A 19,682-nucleotide genomic window follows, 5' to 3' on the forward strand; every position below is an offset into this window, starting at 1 on the left:
TCTCTATCCCTTCCCTGTCATTTTACTATGTTGTTTGTCACTGCCATGTGGTTTCAGTGCCATGGTGATATTAAGCAGGAGAGGGCAGCAAAGAAGCAAGATCCTCTCATCTTCAAGGTGCATAACTTCATTTCCCATCTCAAGCACTGAAACAACTCTATCAAAGACTTCAGGTTTTCATGGCTGGTAACATCATTAGGGTTTGTAGAATCTTTCGGGATCAAGTGCCGTGTTCTACTGGAGAAAGTTTTCCTTCCAGACGTTTCGTTCTCAGCTGCGGAGAACATCCTCAGTGGCGTTGCAGCCGGAGCAGGCGCTCAGACCTTCTTGGCTGCTGTGCATTGAGTGGGGCCAGGGCTGCTGGAGAGCTGCTATTTCTAGGCTGGAGGGTGTGTGATGAAAGGGCAATTGGTTTGTGGATGTGCCCATTGTTTGGTGGGGCTTCCTGGAAGGGTAGTGATAAGGAAACTTATAAGGAAACAATGGGCACATCCACAAACCAATTGCCCTTTCATCACACACCCTCCAGCCTAGAAATAGCAGCTCTCCAGCAGCCCTGGCCCCACTCAATGCACAGCAGCCAAGAGGGTCTGAGCGCCTGCTCCGGCTGCAACGCCACTGAGGATGTTCTCCGCAGCTGAGAACGAAACGTCTGGAAGGAAAGCTTTCTCCAGTAGAACACGGCACTTGATCCCGAAAGATTCTACAAACCCTAATGAAACAACTCTGTTTTAACTAGAAACGTGCTCGGAGGAGAAACAGCAGAATGCTTGAACAGTTGAAAAGGAAACAAGCTGTAGGCTAAACTCCACAATTACCCTGAAAACTTTCCTATGTTCTCCTGTAACAAGAGGTGGAGTATTTCAGAGACCCGTCGTTGATAAAAGCAAAACAGTCTGGTAAGCGAACCAGTATAAATGGTTGTGGGGTTGGTTGACAGAATGGGGGATTTCTGGCTCATGGTCTGAGAGGATTAGAATGGCTAATTCTGAAAGCAGAAAGAAATCTAGACTTTATCAGAAGAAATCTAGACTTTATCTGACCTTCAATCAGAGCTAGTCAAAATCCAGTTCAGAAACTACAGAAAGAAATAAGTGGACTCTCTCACAGCTGGCAACGACCGTGGCAAAGAACCAAGTAGAAGTTGCTGACAGAATGTCTGGTTTGTATTTCTACATGAAAGAATATAGGAAAAGTAATAAAAACACCTTTTGGAAAAGCAGTGGTAACTATGACCACAACAGAATCTTGTTACACCAAGTGGAGTAAGAGAAGCAATCACTCGTGAGAGAAATCCGATGCCATGGGTAACTTTACATTTGAAGGGAAATATGGACTATAAGAAGAGGCTGCTGGATCAGACCAGAGGTCCAGGATCCTGTTTCACACAGTGGCCAGTCCACTGTCCTTGGGGCAAGCGGAGCATAAAGGCTGAGGCCTTCCCTACTGCCTCCTGGCATTGGGAGGTTTTCTGCCTCTGGATATGGAGACTCCCTTCAAACACCATGGCTAGTAACCACTGAATCTGTCTAACTCCCTTGTTGCCACCACTACCTCCTCTGGCAATGAATTCCACAGTTTAATTACTCACTGAGTAAAGAGTCCTTTTTCTGGTTCTGGACCTATTTCCCAACAATTGTACTGGGTGCCCCCAAACTGCAGCATTATGAGAGAGGGAGAAAAAGTTCCCTCCGTTCATCCCATGCTTAGTTTTATAAACCTCTATCATTGCCATCTTTTTTTCTAGACTGAAAAGGTCCAGGTACCCCCGTCTCCTAATCATTTGTTGTGCTTTTTCCCATTCTGCAATGTCCTTTTTGAGATACAGTAACCAGAACTGTGCGCTGTATCCTGAATGAGATTGCACCACAGTTTATACCAGGAGTTATGATACTGGCCGTTTTATTTTCAGCCCCTTTCCTAATAACTCCTGGTATAAGAGTTTGCCTTTTTCACCAGTGCTGCACGCTAGGTTGACATTTTAATGGAGCTTTCCACAACAACCCCAAGATCTCTTTCAATCTCAGTCTGCCAGTACAGACCCCACCAGAATATATTTCAAATTTTTTTTTGTTCCATCGTGCATCAGGTTACACTTATCCATGTTGAACTTCATTTGCCACATGGTTTCCCACTCACCCAGTTTAGAGAAATTCTCATGCAGCTCTTCACAACTGGCCTTTATTTTAACCATCATAAATAATGGGGTATCATCTGCAAATTTACTACACTGTCATCTACTACACTGTCAGCCCCAATTCCAAATCATTTATGAACAAATAAAATACCCCCCGGAGTATTGCTCTGTAATGCTCAAGAAAGGGAAACTGAGCAGCCCTATCATTTGTTTAGATGGGGCAACCAATCCTGTATACCTTTCACACATACGCTGTGCGTGACTCACACAACCTGAAGATGTTGTGGCGAACTTCTCGACTTAGTCTTTTACAGCATAACTGATGGTTTCAAATAGCCACCATATTTACAAGGGATTTTAGCTGCTATGGTTCCTGTGAACATCTAGGCAGGCCCCTACTTTAAAAGTCTAATCCTTGAAATAATTATTGCTATGTTGTTATTATTATTGCGGGGAGGGACGGTGGCTCAGTGGTAGAGCATCTGCTTGGGAAGCAGAAGGTCCCGGGTTCAATCCCTGGCATCTCCAAAAAAGGGTCCAGGCAAATACGTGTGAAAAACCTCAGCTTGAGACCCTGGAGAGCAGGGGAGGGACGTTGGCTCAGTGGTAGAGCATCTGCTTGGGAAGCAGAAAGTCCCAGGTTCAATCCCTGGCATCTCCAACTAAAAAGGGTCCAGGCAAATAGGTGTGAAAAACCTCAGCTTGAGACCCTGGAGAGCCGCTGCCAGTCTGAGTAGATAATACTGACTTTGATGGACCAAGGGTCTGATTCAGTATAAGGTAGCTTCATATGTTCATGTTCATATGTGTTTTAAAGTATGGGAAATAAATAACAAAGTCATATTGGGAAACTTCAACTTTGACAAAATGCAGTGGTCGGGTGCTACTTATGGGGAACTGACATTTTTATAGATCCAGGTGGGCAGCCGTGTTCATCTAAAGCTGGAGTCCAGTGGCACCTGCCTGTTCTAATAACGTAAACAGATTTCACAAAAATACCGTAAGGATCCAAAGTGTTTATCTCCCAAGAGTCCCACCACCAGGAGAGCCCTGAACACCCTGGCATGGGTGAATGAAAAAGGTAAAAGAAAACTGAGACTGCTGTTTTTCAGTAATTGGAGCCACAGTAGAGGAATAAATTTGGGGGAATCAATGGTTTCGATCCTATCAGGTAGGTCAATTCCAGAAGTTGATATGGGGGTGGTACTATGGAACTAATATTACTCTGTGTTGCAGTGTATATACCACAGTCTTCCATAGCTATCTAGTTTGTCCCCCATGCAGTTTAACATCTATTTGAAACCTCTGGGAGACATCATCCAGAAATCCAGGGTGAGATAGATTCAAAAAGCAGATAGCACTCAACTCTATTTCTCCTTTTCATCTAAGCTAGGTGAGACAATGGAGAGTCTGAATAAGTGCCTGGGATCATCAGCAGAATGAACAGGGGCTAAAAACTTGAAATGGGATCCTGTCAAGATAGAAGTACTGTTGCTAGGCAACTTATTAGCAGTGTGTTCAACTAACACTGGATGACATTGCACTCTCCCAAAAGATTCCATGGGTCTGTAGCACCAGTCATGGGGCTTTCCTCTTGGTGAACCCTGCATTGTGCACAGATGAATGCAAAAACTGTGTTTGTAGCTCAGACCATTTGAGTTGGGTTGGCATGTCAACAGTGGCCTTTCCTGGAGAAGGATGTTCTTGCAGCAGCTATGTATAGCAACATCAAGACTTAATTACTGGAATCCACAGTAGGTGGAGCTGCCTTTTAAATCCTTTGGGAACTTCAGCTAGTCCAAAATAATAGCCTAAATGGCTGCCTGTTGCTGTCTTATAAACTAGCCTAGGTCGCCATCGTTCTCCTTAGCCTTTTGAAAAGTAGATTTGAAACAAAACCGAATGCTTGTGGTGAGACCAAAGCACCACCATCGGATTGAACCTGGGAGAGTGGGGCTTCTGCGCCTTTTAACTACAGCTGCAAGGCCATGGAAACGCTCCTCCAAATGTTGATCCAAAGAGGGGGCTGTCAAGGGAACCTCCTCAGAACCAGCGTGAGGTCAAAGCAGATGTCTGCAACAATGGGGAAATTGGTGGATATCTCCCTCCTCTCCCCACTGATGGAACTGCACTTCTGTCAACATAACTACTGTTAATCTGGCAGAACTGCATTTTGGATCCAACCTTTAGGGAACACGTGATGCTGCCTTATACTGAATCAGACCATTGGTCCATCAACATCGGTATGGTTTATTCAGACTGGCAGTGGCTCTCCAGGATTTCAGGTGGAGGTCTTTCACATCACTTTAACTAGAGATGTCAACCTGGGACCTTCTGCATACCAAGCAGGCGCTCTACTACTGAGCCACAGGCCTCTCCCCGTACCCTTTGCCATTTATAACAAGCAAACAAAGGAAAGAAATTATTAGGTAGCTCACCTGTAAGATACTGCCAGCTGTTGAGGCTTCTGTTTATCTGCCAAGAAAGAAAAATCAGAGTCATTATACTTGCAGACTTGTACATTTTTTATAAACAAGCAGAATATACAATGCTGTTTTTTTCCTGTTGTTATTGATCAGAGAGGAGTACTTCAGAATTTACTTGATGAGAACTATACAAGAGGATAAGACCAGAAGCTTCTTTTTTTTGAGATAATCTGAGATAATAAGAAGACACCCAAATAACAAAACAGCATTTAAACAGGAAATGATATCAACTGAATAAAGGAATCTGATCATGGGAAGTGAAAATAAAACAATGTATTCAGCATAAGAATCTTATCCCATGATAAATGAATGGCTAATGTTTGCCAGATAGCGGCCCCGTGGCGCAGAGTGGTAAAGCAGCAGTACTGGAGTACTGTGGTCTGAACTCTCTGCTCACGACCTGAGTTCTATCCCAGCGGAAGCTGGTTCAGGTAGCCGGCCCAAGGTCCCAGCCTTCCATCCTTCGAGGTTGGTAAAATGAGGACCCAGCTTGCTGGGGGGAAAGTTGTAGATGACTGGGGAAGGCAAGGGCAAACCACCCCGTAAAAAGTCTGCCGTGAAAACGTTGTGATAGCAACGTCACCCCAGAGTCGGAAACGACTGGTGCTTGCACAGGGGACCTTTCCTATCTACACTGAAGGAGCCCTGTGGTGCAGAGTGGTAAAGTTGCAGTACTGCAGTCGGAGCCCTCTGCTCATGACCTGCTCGATCCCAGAAAAAGCTGGTTCAGGTAGCCGGCTCAAGGTTGACTCAGCCTTCCATCCTTCCGAGGTCGGTAAAATTAGTCCCCAGCTTGCTGGGGGGAAAGTGTAGATGACTGCAGAAGACAATGGCAAACCACCCCGTAAAAAGTCTGCCGTGAAAACGCTGTGAAAGCAACGTCGCCCCAGAGTCGGAAACGACTGGTGCTTGCACAGGGGACCTTTCCTTTTTTTCCTCCAATGTTTGCCAGAGCAAAGAATGAAACAGCAAAAAAGAACACTGACAACAGAATCTGGGGACTCCAACAGAAAAAGGGAGAAGTGAGTCCAGTAGCGGAAAGCAAACCTGAAACAAGAGAGAGGATAAAATGAAGCTTGCCCGCCAAAGGCCAGAGAATTTACCAATAGTATTGAAAGAATTTACCAAGAGTATTGAAAGCTGAGGAAAGATCAGAACTCTGGTAAGGCATAATGAGACTCAGCTGAAGCTGATCATCAGTAAAATATGCTAGACCCTCACCTATTGCAAATTTGCAACACGTTGGGTTACCTGCTCTGGGCTGTGGGTGAGGCAGGGGAGGGTGAGGTTTGGGGTTGGGAGAGATCTCCGTAGGATACGATGCCATAGAGTCCATCCTCCAAAGCAGCCATTTTCTCCAGGGGATCTTGCTTGCCTGGAAATCAACTGTCATAGCTTGTACCACCTGGAGGCTGGCAACCCTTGGACACGCAATGTTAACTTATTCATGGACCATGGTTCAATCATGTGACATGGCCCTCAGCCTGTTTTCCAATCTGAGTGGCTCCCCCTCCCCCACAAAGCCCTCCAGGATAAATGTACAGATGCCAAACCAAATTGGAAGGAGGGGGGGAGGACAATAAGGAACAGAAAAAAAAATCTGACACAACTGAAGGACCTAAAGAATTTTTAAAGAGCAGGAGAAGTAGCAAAGATGAAAGGATAAAGGGAAGATGTGTCAATACAGGGAGGAGGGAAGGGGCCAGAGGCGGAAGTAATGAGGCCACAGGATAGAATGTAGGCTGGGGTGGCAGCCAGTTTACCGGAAAGTGCCCTGGAGGTGGTCAGACAGCATGCAGTCCACTGCTGCAACAGGGACAGGCTGTGTGTCCCCTGGAGGAGCGGTCACACCATTCGAGTGCATGAGCAATACTTCCCTGGCACTCCCTGGCCATTCAGACCGCCGGGAAAGGTGCCCTGGAAGCGCTTCGGTGATTTGCTGTCACTTACTACCTGGTAGATTTTTGAGGTGGAAGAGCGACAGCAGAGGATGAGGTAAGGGCAGGAGCAAGGCAGGACCCAGATGTGCACATTTGAATGTGCCATTTAAAACCAGACATGGGCAGTTCCTGTGTTGGCCCAAATTGGCCGTCTGAATTCAACTGTAGTCCACTTTAGAAGCAACCAAAAGGCAGGTGGATTAAGTCAGAGTGAGATTTGGGAGTGGAGCCTGGAGAGGGTGGAGTTTGGGGAGGGGATGGACCTCAGCAGGGTTTAATGCCACACAGTCCACCCTCTGAAGCTCCCATTTTCTTCAGGGGAACTGCTCTTGATTGCCTGGAGATGGGTTGCAATCCTGGGAAATTTCCAGGGCCCACCTGGAGTCTGGCAACCCTATCACTAGAAGCAATCAAGACTTATTTGAAGGGCTTTCCATCTGAATTAGTTTCACCTGTTCCAGTGACATCTCAGAGGCAAAAAGAACTGATGATGCAAGGACTCTCTTGGTCTATGGGGAGAAAGAAGGCATTTAAGAAGATGATGAAGAAGAAGATATTGGATTTATATCCCGCCCTCCACTCCGAAGAGTCTCAGAGCGGCTCACAATCTCCTTTCCCTTCCTCCCCCACAACAGACACCCTGTGAGGTGGGTGGGGCTGGAGAGGGCTCTCCCAGCAGCTGCCCTTTCAAGGACAACCTCTGCCAGAGCTATGGCTGACCCAAGGCCATTTCAGCAGGTGCAAGTGGAGGAGTGGGGAATCAAACCCGGTTCTCCCAGATAAGAGTCCGCACACTTCACCACTACACCAAACTGGCTCTTAGGGTGACCATAATGTCTGAAGGCCAGCCAGGGACACTGGGGGGGGGGGGGGGGGGGTGCGCGCGCGCGAAGCGCGCGCCCCGCCGGAAACAGGAAGTGACGTCACTTCCGGTGACGTCACTTCCGGTGATGTCATGCCACCACCGGAAACAGGAAGTGGCATCACTTCCTGTGACATCATTTCCCCCGCGTCACCTGCCGGAAACAGGAAGTGACTTCACAGCACTTCCTGTGACGTCCCCAAAAATCCCCCAAATATCACCGCCGGAAACAATTTTGTTCTCAAATCCTGTATATACTTCATCAGTATATGGGATAAGGCACTTTCTCAACTGTGCTGCATAATGCAGCCTATTTATTTTGTCCTGTTGGCTCTGTTGGCTCTATCTGCGCCACCTTCATCACTTTCGGGGTGTGGATCCCCCAGTGGGGTGGTCTCCCGACTCCCTCCGCCGACTGTTTCTGATAGCCCTGCGCCCCCTCTTTCATTTGATATGTGTCCCGTGCGGGTGCCACCCTCCCGCCGGGAGATGCCGCAAAATGAGCCCCCTTGAGGCTTATGGCGGCAGGGCTCGGGGGAAGCGAGCTAGACTGCTGTTCTTTTGAGGGGTTATAGAGTGTTTCGAGCCCGTCCCTGTGGCATCGGTCCCATCGTTGTGGGACCAAGGGGGCCGGCGCAGCGGCACGCCGAAGCAGCCTGTCACTAATAACACCGGTCAAGATGCAGGACAGGAACCTGGAAGTGACCGACAGGCTGCTTCAGCGTGCCGCTGCGCCGGCCCCCTGGGCCCCACAATGATGGGACCGATGCCACAGGGACGGGCTCGAAACACTCTATAACCCCTCAAAAGAACAGCAGTCTAGCTCGCTTCCCCCGAGCCCTGCCGCCATAAGCCTCAAGGGGGCTCATTTTGCGGCATCTCCCGGCGGGAGGGTGGCACCCGCACGGGACACATATCAAATGAAAGAGGGGGCGCAGGGCTATCAGAAACAGCCGGCGGAGGGAGTCGGGAGACCACTCCACTGGGGGATCCACACCCCGAAAGTGATGAAGGTGGCGCAGATAGAGCCAACAGAGCCAACAGGACAAAATAAATAGGCTGCATTATGCAGCACAGTTGAGAAAGTGCCTTATCCCATATACTGATGAAGTAAATACAGGATCTGAGAACAAAATTGCACTAGAAGACACAAACGCAAAGCTCCCTTACACTGAATCAGTGCTTGGGTCCACCAAAGTCAGTATTGTCACATAAGAGAAGCCCTGTTGGATCAGGCCAGTGGCCCCTCCAGTCCAACACTCTGCGTCACATAATAACATAAGAGAAGCCCTGTTGGATCAGGCCAGTGGCCCATCCAGTCCAACACTCTGCATCACATAACAACATAAGAGAAGCCCTGTTGGATCAGGCCAGTGGCCCATCCAGTCCAACACTCTGCATCACATAACAACATAAGAGAAGCCCTGTTGGATCAGGCCAGTGGCCCATCCAGTCCAACACTCTGCGTCACATAACAACATAAGAGAAGCCCTGTTGGATCAGGCCAGTGGCCCATCCAGTCCAACACTCTGCGTCACATAACAACATAAGAGAAGCCCTGTTGGATCAGGCCAGTGGCCCATCCAGTCCAACACTCTGCATCACATAAGAACATAAGAGAAGCCCTGTTGGATCAGGCCAGTGGCCCATCCAGTCCAACACTCTGCGTCACATAAGAACATAAGAGAAGCCCTGTTGGATCAGGCCAGTGGCCCATCCAGTCCAACACTCTGCGTCACATAAGAACATAAGAGAAGCCCTGTTGGATCAGGCCAGTGGCCCATCCAGTCCAACACTCTGCATCACATAAGAACATAAGAGAAGCCCTGTTGGATCAGGCCAGTGGCCCATCCAGTCCAACACTCTGCGTCACATAAGAACATAAGAGAAGCCCTGTTGGATCAGGCCAGTGGCCCATCCAGTCCAACACTCTGCATCACATAAGAACATAAGAGAAGCCCTGTTGGATCAGGCCAGTGGCCCATCCAGTCCAACACTCTGCGTCACATAAGAACATAAGAGAAGCCCTGTTGGATCAGGCCAGTGGCCCATCCAGTCCAACACTCTGCGTCACATAAGAACATAAGAGAAGCCCTGTTGGATCAGGCCAGTGGCCCATCCAGTCCAACACTCTGCGTCACATAAGAACATAAGAGAAGCCCTGTTGGATCAGGCCAGTGGCCCATCCAGTCCAACACTCTGCATCACATAAGAACATAAGAGAAGCCCTGTTGGATCAGGCCAGTGGCCCATCCAGTCCAACACTCTGCGTCACATAAGAACATAAGAGAAGCCCTGTTGGATCAGGCCAGTGGCCCATCCAGTCCAACACTCTGCATCACATAAGAACATAAGAGAAGCCCTGTTGGATCAGGCCAGTGGCCCATCCAGTCCAACACTCTGCGTCACATAAGAACATAAGAGAAGCCCTGTTGGATCAGGCCAGTGGCCCATCCAGTCCAACACTCTGCATCACATAACAACATAAGGAGGGAGGGAGGGAAGGAAGGAAGGAAGGGAGAAAGGGAGGAAGGGAAGAAGGGAAGAAAGGAAGAAGGGAGGGAGGGAAGGAAGGAAGGAAGGAAGGAAGGAAGGGAGGGAAGGGAGGGAAGGGAGGGAAGGGAGGAGGAAGGGAGGGAGGGAGGGAGGAAGGAAGGAAGGAAGGAAGGAAGGAAGGAAGGAAGGAAGGAAGGAAGGAAGGAAGGAAGGAAGGAAGGAAGGAAGAAGGAAGGAAGGAGGGAAGGAAGGGGGAGGGAGGGAGGGAAGGAAGGAAGGAAGGGGCAGGGAGGGAGGGAAGGAAGGAAGGAAGGAAGGGGGGAGGGAGGAAGAAAGGAAGGGAGGAGGGAGGGAAGGAAGGAAGGCAAGGGAGGGAGGGAAGGAAGGAAGAAAGGAAGGGAGGGAGGAGGGAGGGAAGGAAGGAAGGGAAGGGAGTGAGGGAAGGAAGGAAGAAAGGAAGAAAGGGAGGAGGGAGGGAGGGAAGGAAGGAAGGAAGGGAAGGGAGTGAGGGAAGGAAGGAAGGAAGGAAGGAAGAAAGGAAGGAAGGAAGGGAGGAGGGAGGGAAGAAAGGAAGGCCGCCCCCCCCCCCGCTTTCGGCCCCCTTACCTTAATCCAGGGCGGCGGATCCGGCGGCGGCGGGGAGTCCTCCGGCGGCGGCCTCGCGGCGAGGGAGGGAGCTGCCGGGGCTGGCCTCTGGAGGCCTCCAGGGACCAGCGCCGGGCCTCTCCGATACCGGCGCTGGCCTCTGGAGGCCTCCAGGGACCAGCGCCGGCTGCTCCGCGGCTTCCCCGCGGCCTCCGCTGGTCCCTGGAGGCCCTCCAGAGACTCTGGAGGGCCTCCAGGGACCAGCGGAGGCCGCGGGGAAGCCTTCGCTGGCCGGCGCTGGTCCCCGAAGGCCTTCCAGAGGCTCTGGAAGGCCTTCCGGGACCAGCGCCGGGTGCCCCGCGGCTTCCCCGCGGCCTCCGCTGGTCCCTGGAGGCCCTCCAGAGACTCTGGAGGGCCTCCAGGGACCAGCGGAGGCCGCGGGGAAGCCTTCGCTGGCCGGCGCTGGTCCCGGAAGGCCTTCCAGAGCCTCTGGAAGGCCTTCCGGGACCAGCGCCGGGTGCCCCGCGGCCTCCCCGCGGCCTCCGCTGGTCCCTGGAGGCCCTCCAGAGACTCTGGAGGGCCTCCAGGGACCAGCAGAGGCCGCGCGGGGAAGCCTTCGCTGGCCGGCGCTGGTCCCCGAAGGCCTTCCAGAGGCTCTGGAAGGCCTTCCGGGACCAGCGCCGGGTGCCCCGCGGCCTCTCCGCGGCCTCCGCTGGTCGCTGGAGGCCCTCCAGAGTCTCTGGAGGGCTTCCAGCGACCAGCGGAGGCCACGGAGAGGCCTCCACCACTGCCGCCGGGCCCCGCGCGCGGGCGGGGAAGGCGGGGAGTGAGGGTGGGAGGGGCCCTGCGCAGGCGCAGGGACGCTCCCTCCCTCACTCCCCGCCTTCCGCGCCCGCGCCCGCGGCCCACCGGCTCCTGGGCTGCCTAAACCGGGACCTTTAATGGTCCCGGTATAGGCAGCCCGGGATCCGGGATTGGGTGGCCAGATCCGGGAATGTCCCGGGAGACCGGGACGGTCTGGCCACCCTACTGGCTCTTAACCACTACACCAAACTGCGGTGCCACTTAAAACAAGTGGCACCGCAAAGACTATTGAACAGCCCGCAATAATGCTGTGGAAAAATGTGAAAGAAGACATTTGCTGGACTTGGAAAGGACCTTTCTGGGTATCCCTAATATCCCCTAATATACAAAAACGTTAAGGCTGTAATTATGCAAACACTTTGCACAGCCCTAACATAAATCTCGCTACAATCGCATAGAAAAACACACTTGGTTAGCTGAATAAATTTAGAGATGGAACAGAATGTGCAGGAAAACAAGTCTCTTGCAGCCCCCAAAACAAAAGAAAACAAAACTCTTCCTCAGGAAGGAAACTAATCAGTCTACCTTAGAGAATTCTGGATGTCAAGGAATCAGCTTTTGACATACGTAAAAGAGTTTCTCAGGAATACATGTTCAAAAAGTTGCTCGCTAGTTAATACAGTGTTTTATTAACTAATCCCTGCAGGAACATTCAGAAAACTCGCATTCAAACTAAAGAACTGGATCTGTTGTAGACACACTTTTAATCTGTTGGGATTAAAACAGAACTGAACTGGATCTCAAAGATTTCAGGTTTTCACGGCTGGTAACATCATTAGGGTTTGTAGAATCTTTCGGGATCAAGTGCAGTGTTCTACTGGAGAAAGTTTTCCTTCCAGACGTTTCGTTCTCGGCTGCGGAGAACATCCTCAGTGGCGTTGCAGCCGGAGCAGGCGCTCAGACCTTCTTGGCTGCTGTGCATTGAGTGGGTATTGAGTGGGTATTGTGCATTGAGTGCACTCAATGCACAGCAGCCAAGAAGGTCAGAGTGCCTGCTCCGGCTGCAACGCCACTGAGGATGTTCTCCGCAGCTGAGAACGAAACGTCTGGAAGGAAAACTTTCTCCAGTAGAACACAGCACTTGATCCCGAAAGATTCTACAAACCCTAATGAACTGGATCTGTTGGGACTCTTTAGCTTGGAGAAATGTCGACTGCGGGGTGACATGATAGAGGTTTACAAGATAATGCATGGGATGGAGAAAGTAATAATAATAATAATAATAATAAAATTTTATTTATACCCCGCCCTCCCCACCGAGGCAGGCTCAGTAGAGAAAGAGGTACTTTTCTCCCTTTCTCACAAGACAAGAACTCGTGGGCATTCAATGAAATTGCTGAGCAGACAGGTTAAAACAGATAAAAGGAAGTACTTCTTCACCCAAAGGGTGATTAACACGTGGAATTCACTGCCACAGGAGGTGGTGGCAGCCACAAGCATGGCCACCTTCAAGAGGGGTTTAGATAAAAATATGGAGCAGAGGTCCATCAGTGGCTATTAGCCATAGTGTGTGTGTGTGTATGTGTGTGTGTGTATGTATGTATGTGTATATGTGTGTGTGTGTATATATATATATATATATATATTTTGGGGGGGGGCATTGTGTGACACAGAGTGTTGGACTGGATGGGCCATTGGCCTGATCCAACATGGCTTCTCTTATGTTCTTAATTGTACACCTTTCAAACCTGAATCTCCTGTTTCAAGATAGTACAAACTTTTAGGATGTTGAGCAGGCCAATAGCCCCTCGCCCACTGTAGAATCTGATGCTGAACTGCCCTCAGCAGTGCATGGTTCCTAGAAAGCATTAAGCATGCTCAGTCTTCCTGAGACATTTAGAGGAGCGGTGTAGGGTTGTTGCTGTTTTTTCATCTGCAACTTATTTATTTTCTGCTTACTGGTGAAGGCAATGGTCTGTGAGTCGCCCTATTTCTGTGAGCAGCCCTATTTTGCTTTCCTGTAAATTGGTACAGGATGAGATGACTTAGTGGAAGAAGTAACATTTGAGAGACTGACAGTGCAATCCTATGCAGAGGATAGTGTCAACAGCAGAAAAAAGCTTCATGATGATAACTCATGGCGACTCCAGGACCAAGCATCAATGAATAAATTGTGGAGCAATTTCATGCCATGGCTGCTTTCATCAGTAGGATTACGCAAGCAACAATACAGAGATTCTGAAGATGACCAACATCTGGGAGTGAAGGCAGTGAGTGGTCAAGTACAGAATGTAGGGAAGAATGAGAGCCAGAAAACAGAAGGAGGCTGGACAAGGAGGCCGCTGGGGAATTTGGTGGTAACACAGACAGGAGTTTTTTTCTGTTACATTTTTATCCTGGTCTTCCACCCAGCTTTCAAGGGCACAATGTACAGCTCTCCCCTCTTTCATTTTATCCTCATAATCTTCCTGCAAGGTAGGTTTGAGAGCCAGTTTGGTGTAGTGGTTAAGTGTGTGGACTCTTATCTGGGAGAACCGGGTTTGATTCCCCACTCCTCCACTTGCACCTGCTGGAATGGCCTTGGGTCAGCCATAGCTCTGGCAGAGGTTGTCCTTGAAAGGGCAGCTGCTGGGAGAGCCCTCTCAGCCCCACCCACCTCACAGGGTGTCTGTTGTGGGGGGAGAAGATATAGGAGATTATAAGCCGCTCTGACTCTCTGATTTAGAGAGAAGGGCAGGATATAAATCTTCTGTCTTCTTCTTCTAGGTTAGTCTGAGACTGACTGTTTCCGGATGACTCACAATCATCCCTCAAGGTAGGTTAGTCTGAGACTGACTGGATGGGGATTGGAACCTGGATCTTCCTGGTCCTAGTTCCACACTCTTACACCCTACTAGCTCTCAGATGGCATCCAGCAGGACTTATGGCATTATGAAGACTATAGGGAGCAAGAAGGGAGGTCAATTGGTTGATCTTAGATAAGTAGCAAACCAAGGTGGAGAACTTCTGTTTCCCAGGTAAGCAAGAGAGAGGCAGAGAAAATAAGCAGCCGAGAAGGGTGGATTAAGGACCAGGGACATGATACGAGAACACAAGGTGGGCGTGAAACAGATAAAATCAAATTAATAACATTGCTAAAATTGCTTTACTAAAACCACTTTGTCATCATGACAGAACTGTGAAATACCTTCCACATCTTTGCAGTGGTGACATCTGAATTTCAGGCTGACGACACTGACCAGGATGATCACAACCACCACTAGAATGACAATGAAACTGGTGACACCTGGACAATGGGGAGGAGAGAAGAAGAACAACTCTTAGCTCATCTATCTCAGGGTTCTATTCAATGGGTTGGATTCAATCATGGAAGGGCTTTCCATCAATAGGATGCGATTTTCTGGTTTCTCCCATCTTTTTGCAGCTCAAAGTGTTCAGCCCCCAGTAAGAACATGTGGAGTGAATATTCAGCAGAAGGAGGGAATAGCAGCAATTTGTTACTGGGACTCTACTGCTAGATCCAGCTCTAAATTTGTTGGAATGTCTGACATTAAATCCTTCAGGAGATCTTTGCATTTTTATGCTTCTAGGCCATAGCTTCTCATCCAAAGATCACAGGCTCCATTGTTTTAAAAAAATTGTTTAAATCTTGTGGTTCTGTTCTGGTAATATAGGTGCTTTCCTGCAGCAGAAGGAAGGAGTCTTCTCCAGTGCAAGCCAGTCTTCTGAGGAGCTTCTATCAAGAGAAGGTTCCTTTGACTGGAGGAAAGAGCCTTTGCTAGCAGAATGGATGCATTAAATCCAGGGCTTTTTTGTAGCATCAGGGGGATGTAGCCTAATATGCAAAGGAGTTCCTGCTACAAAAAAAGGCCTGATTAGATCCAATTCAGTGGGGTTTCCTGAATGTACATAGAGAATCACTTTGGAAACAGTCACAAACTGTGGGACCAGTGATCAGCCAAGATCACCAAAAAGGGGACAGGAGAATTCAAAACTGGACAACTTAATAAGCCCATCTACAGAGAATCATTCAAGGTCTGGGGAAAAGGGTCAATTTCTGTAAATTCCACTTGTGAGCTCCTGTATCTTTTCACACATCCTTAAGGTCAGCATACATTTCATGTCATTTCAGGGGAGGTATTCATGCATAACAATCCCCGTAAGAATAAATGTCCTGAAGAAGTTTCACTGGCATCTATCTGCCAACTGTGCATTTTTTTCTTATAATGTGCAATATATAGTGCTGCTAGCTGACCAGTTAGCATAGTGGCAGCCATCATCTCCAATCAGGATACCAGTATTGTACCAAGTAGTTACAGGGCACAGGCTTGGGTTCATGGGAAAGAGTGCACCCAGTGTTAAAGGGGGTTAAACAAAGTTGTGTGTTGGCCCCGCATCTTTTAAATTTATTTTTAACTGACCTGGTACAATTTTTGAACCCTATTAATGGTCATCCGCCTAAACTAGCAGGCCGAGCAGTCCCCTTATTACTTTATGCCGATGATACTACCATCCTCTCTTGCACAAGTGTGGGCCTGCAAAGGTATTTGAATGCCTTCTATGACTACTGTAATTGTAATCCACTCTCTATCAATTATGCCAAATCTAAAGTAGTTATCTTTTCAAATTGCTGGTGCCCATAGAGATGGTTTATTGGCAACTCAACAACTGAGCAAACAAAAATTTTTAAATACTTGGGGATCACTTTTAATCACAAGTTAAGCTGGGTTTCACATCGTAACAATACCGTCAACTTGACTAAATGTTCGGCTGCTCAAATTAAACAGTTTTTCTTTGCAAGGGGCAACCAATTAGTTCCAGCAGCAATTAAGGTGTTCAAAGCTAAAATGTTAGCCCAAATTCTCTATGGTATCCCTATATGGATCTCAGCATTTACCAGGAAAGTGGAGGGCATTTAAGCCTCATTCTTTAGACAAATTCTTGGTATGCCAAAATGTGTGTCCTACTTTGCTCTCTGCTCTGAAGTGGGTCAGTCTTTGGTGGAGACAAAAGCCTGGATTGCAATGTTTAAATTCTGGCTCAAAATTCACTTTAGAACAGATCCCAACAGCCTTCTTGATTGTATGAAAAGAGACCCATATATTTCATCCTGGACAGAAGTGCTTATGTCCAAACTTAACCAGTTGGGGATAGAGGTTGATGATTTTTTTTTACTTCTGATGAGTCATATATCTTCAGCTGTATTAAACTGAAACTGTGGGAGTTGGAGGAAATGAAACTACGGCCAACAGACCCTTATATTTGCTCCCCAGCTTCCTTAGGTCTTTATGCTTTCTGTGGCAAAATGCCCCATTATCTATCAGACTTAACCATTCCAAGTCATCACAGGGCATTTATGTTGGCTAGACTAAATGCGTCTCCCTCCAAAGTTTTACAAGGGAGATACCATCGAGTCCCTTTAGGCGACAGACTCTGTTCCTGTGGAGCGAATATTCCCGACTCAATTCAGCATATATTGCTTGATTGTTCCTTTTATCATAATCTCCGTAAAGATTTATTTTGCAAGCTTTCTTTCTCCCCAGATTTGTCTGTTCTGCCACCCTATTATTATTTATTGAATGATACCGAGGGGGAGGTTAGCAAGGCTGTGGCAAAATTTTTGGCTGACATCCTTAAATTTAAATCTGACCACGTATGAATGCATCTGTAAGCTCGGTTTCATTTTGATTTTATCTCCAACGTTTAAATTTTTATATTCTTTGTATTTTTATTTGCAACTGTCATGCCATTAAAGGTTTGGTATGGAATGGTCTGAAGGACATCTAACATAAAGTGCTATGTGCAAAGTTAAGCACAGCTGGGCCTGGCTGAATGGGACTCTACCTCATGTACACCAGGGACACCTGGACAGCAGGCCTGAAGGATCTGCCATTTTTGTTTGCTGGAGCTCCAAGATCTACCAGTTGGAACCAGCAATAAAAGGACCATCAACAGAGAGCTGCAGACAGTCACCATTAATACATGAGCCAAACATGGAGTGTGTGTATGGGGGGGGATTCTTCTATGCAAGTACAAATTCACATCTGAGTGATTGTGTACTGGGGATTCCAATACTGAACTGTTCCACAAAGGCCTGATCACAGGCAAGAGCTCTGTACTACTGGTTTATAGATTGGGAAGATGAAGGCGGAAAGGTAAGGGGATCCTTAAGAACATCAGAAAAGCCATGTTGGATCAGGCTAATGGCCCATCCAGTCTAACAGCATCACTACCCCAGACAGAGTGTTCCATCTATACCTCGTGGCTAATAGCCACTGATGGGCTTCTGCTCTGCGTGTTTTTCCAATCACCTTCTTACTGACAATTTTAAATCCGCAGTTTACGTCAGCATTAATTTAATACTTTTAACAGGGAGAGAAGGCAGCAGTATGACCAAAGTGAGGAGGAGGGGGCAGCCCTAGCTAGGGTGTGAACTTCCTGCAAAACAGGATGAGAGAAGACTGGGCTTGTCCCTCCTGAGCACTGTATTTAAGCCAGGGAACACACAGGACAATGAGGACTGCCTGCAGCTCCTGGGTCAGGATGGTATGAGAGCTACCATGATCCTGCTCCAGAATCTCCTGGTGGAACACACTCAGCCCTTTGCTCACCCCTGACAGGGGCTACCCCCAAGTTTCTTGGAAGGAAGGCAGAATTCCAATATATCAGGAAAGTCCTGAGGAAGTAACTGGGCTGCCAGTGACGACTTAAAGGAATTGCAGGCACCTTGTAAGAACAGATGGTATCAAAATACTGCATCCCTCATGCTTTAGAATAAGTTTGACGAACTGAAATCTGATGTATTCCATGGAATGGCGTAGCTAACTAATTCTTTTATAATTTGGATACAACAGTAGGAATGCTATTATTTAGGAACAGGATGCAAAGGTGAGACTATCTAATATTAAAAAATGTTTGAATGGGGTTTGTTTATTCAAGTATTTATTTCCGGCTTCTACCTTCCATAGCTTATTGTGACCACATGAGACCTTGTTGCTTGAATGACTTCTGTATTGTTCAGATGCAAGGATTTCCCAGCAATATGAGTCAGCAGATTTATGAAAAGCTATTTTGTACCTGATGAGGCATCCAGTCCATTTGCAGAAGTTCACTGAGTAGCAAAATGGCACTGGATTGACCCCTCGGCTGCTGAGTCCCTTTGGCTGCTTCATTATTTTCCTTCCTAAGAGTGCAGCACAATCAGCTTCTCACTCGTATCTTTTCTCGTACAGGCTAATTGATAGATCCAGGCGGGCAGCCGTGTTGCTCTGAAGCAATAGAATAAAGCAGGACTTCGACTTCGTTCTACAGGCTAATTGAGTTTTGTTCCCCTCCCTTTACTGTACTACTGCTCTGCTCAGCAGGCAATTGATTAAATAAACAGGGAAGTCATACATCAGTAATACAGACGGTATAACAAAGGATGAGTTCAGTGGTACCTTTAAGACGAACAAAATTTTATTCTGGGTAAAAGCTTTTGGGTGCGCTCACACTTTCTCAGATATTGCTTCTCACTTCTTCAGGTGTCTGAAGACATGTACGTGCACCAACAATGAACTCCATCTGAAACTAATTATTGAATTTTAATTGGTGGATTGGTCTGTTTGATTTTATGTTTTTTTTTTGTTTTCTCTTTGTAATTGTTTTATCTCTGATGTGACCCACCCTAAGCCCGTTTAGGGAGTGGTGGGATAGGGATGTGAAAAAACAAACAAATAAACAAATTAGTATTCCTTTAAGTCAGGGTTTCCCATGGACTTCTTTCTTGGTGCCTATTAAGCGTTTTTTAAAAAGTGGGCAGGGCCAGGTGGGGCTATTGCCTAGCAAGGCTCCTGATTGGCCTAGGGTTGCCAAGTCCAATTAAAGAAATATCTGGGGACTTTGGGGGTGGAGCCAGGAGACATTGGGGGCGGAGCCAGGAGCAAGGGTGTGATAAGCAGAATTGAACTCCAAGGGAGTTCTGGCCCTCACATTTAAAGGGACACTTCCCCCCCCCCGCCACCACCATGAGAAAGGGGGCTCCCCTCACCGCTCCCGCCGGCCGTCCAGCTTCGTTGCCGCGGGGAGACAAAGGCGAAAGAACCTCGCGCGCCCCTTTACCGGCTTCCCGCTGGCCGCAAAAGTTCAAAGGGAGAAGAGCCTCGCGGCGGCGGCAGGGAGAGCAAACAATCCTCGTGGAGCAGGATCTCTCTTATCGTCAAAATGTCCATCAGGCAGGGTTGGGAATGCTCTCCTCTCTCTCCCCCCCCTTCCCTTCCTCGCGCTCCAGTCACTGAGAGGAGGCGGCGCCGGCGGAGGGAGGCGGAAAAGAGAGCGGCGATTTAGTAGGTGGGGCCGGGGAGCGCCTCGCGCCACAGAGGCGAGGCTTGGTG

The 19,682-nt window shown here is 48.3% G+C and overlaps 1 protein-coding gene across 1 annotated transcript in view; it reads right to left on the reverse strand.

Annotated features, from left to right (window-relative positions):
- ECSCR (endothelial cell surface expressed chemotaxis and apoptosis regulator) overlaps positions 1 to 19,682 on the reverse strand; it is a 38,297-nt gene that overhangs the window by 1,506 nt on the left and 17,109 nt on the right. Inside the window, exons 4-5 of the mRNA XM_060254244.1 lie at positions 14,498 to 14,596; positions 4,576 to 4,612 (exon numbers count right to left, since the gene is read on the reverse strand). Of these exons, the coding sequence (XP_060110227.1) occupies positions 4,576 to 4,612; positions 14,498 to 14,596 (136 nt within the window). The remainder of the gene's footprint in view (positions 1 to 4,575; positions 4,613 to 14,497; positions 14,597 to 19,682) is intronic.

Source organism: Heteronotia binoei, chromosome 14 (assembly GCF_032191835.1).
Source record: "Heteronotia binoei isolate CCM8104 ecotype False Entrance Well chromosome 14, APGP_CSIRO_Hbin_v1, whole genome shotgun sequence".
NCBI lineage: Eukaryota > Metazoa > Chordata > Lepidosauria > Squamata > Gekkonidae > Heteronotia > Heteronotia binoei.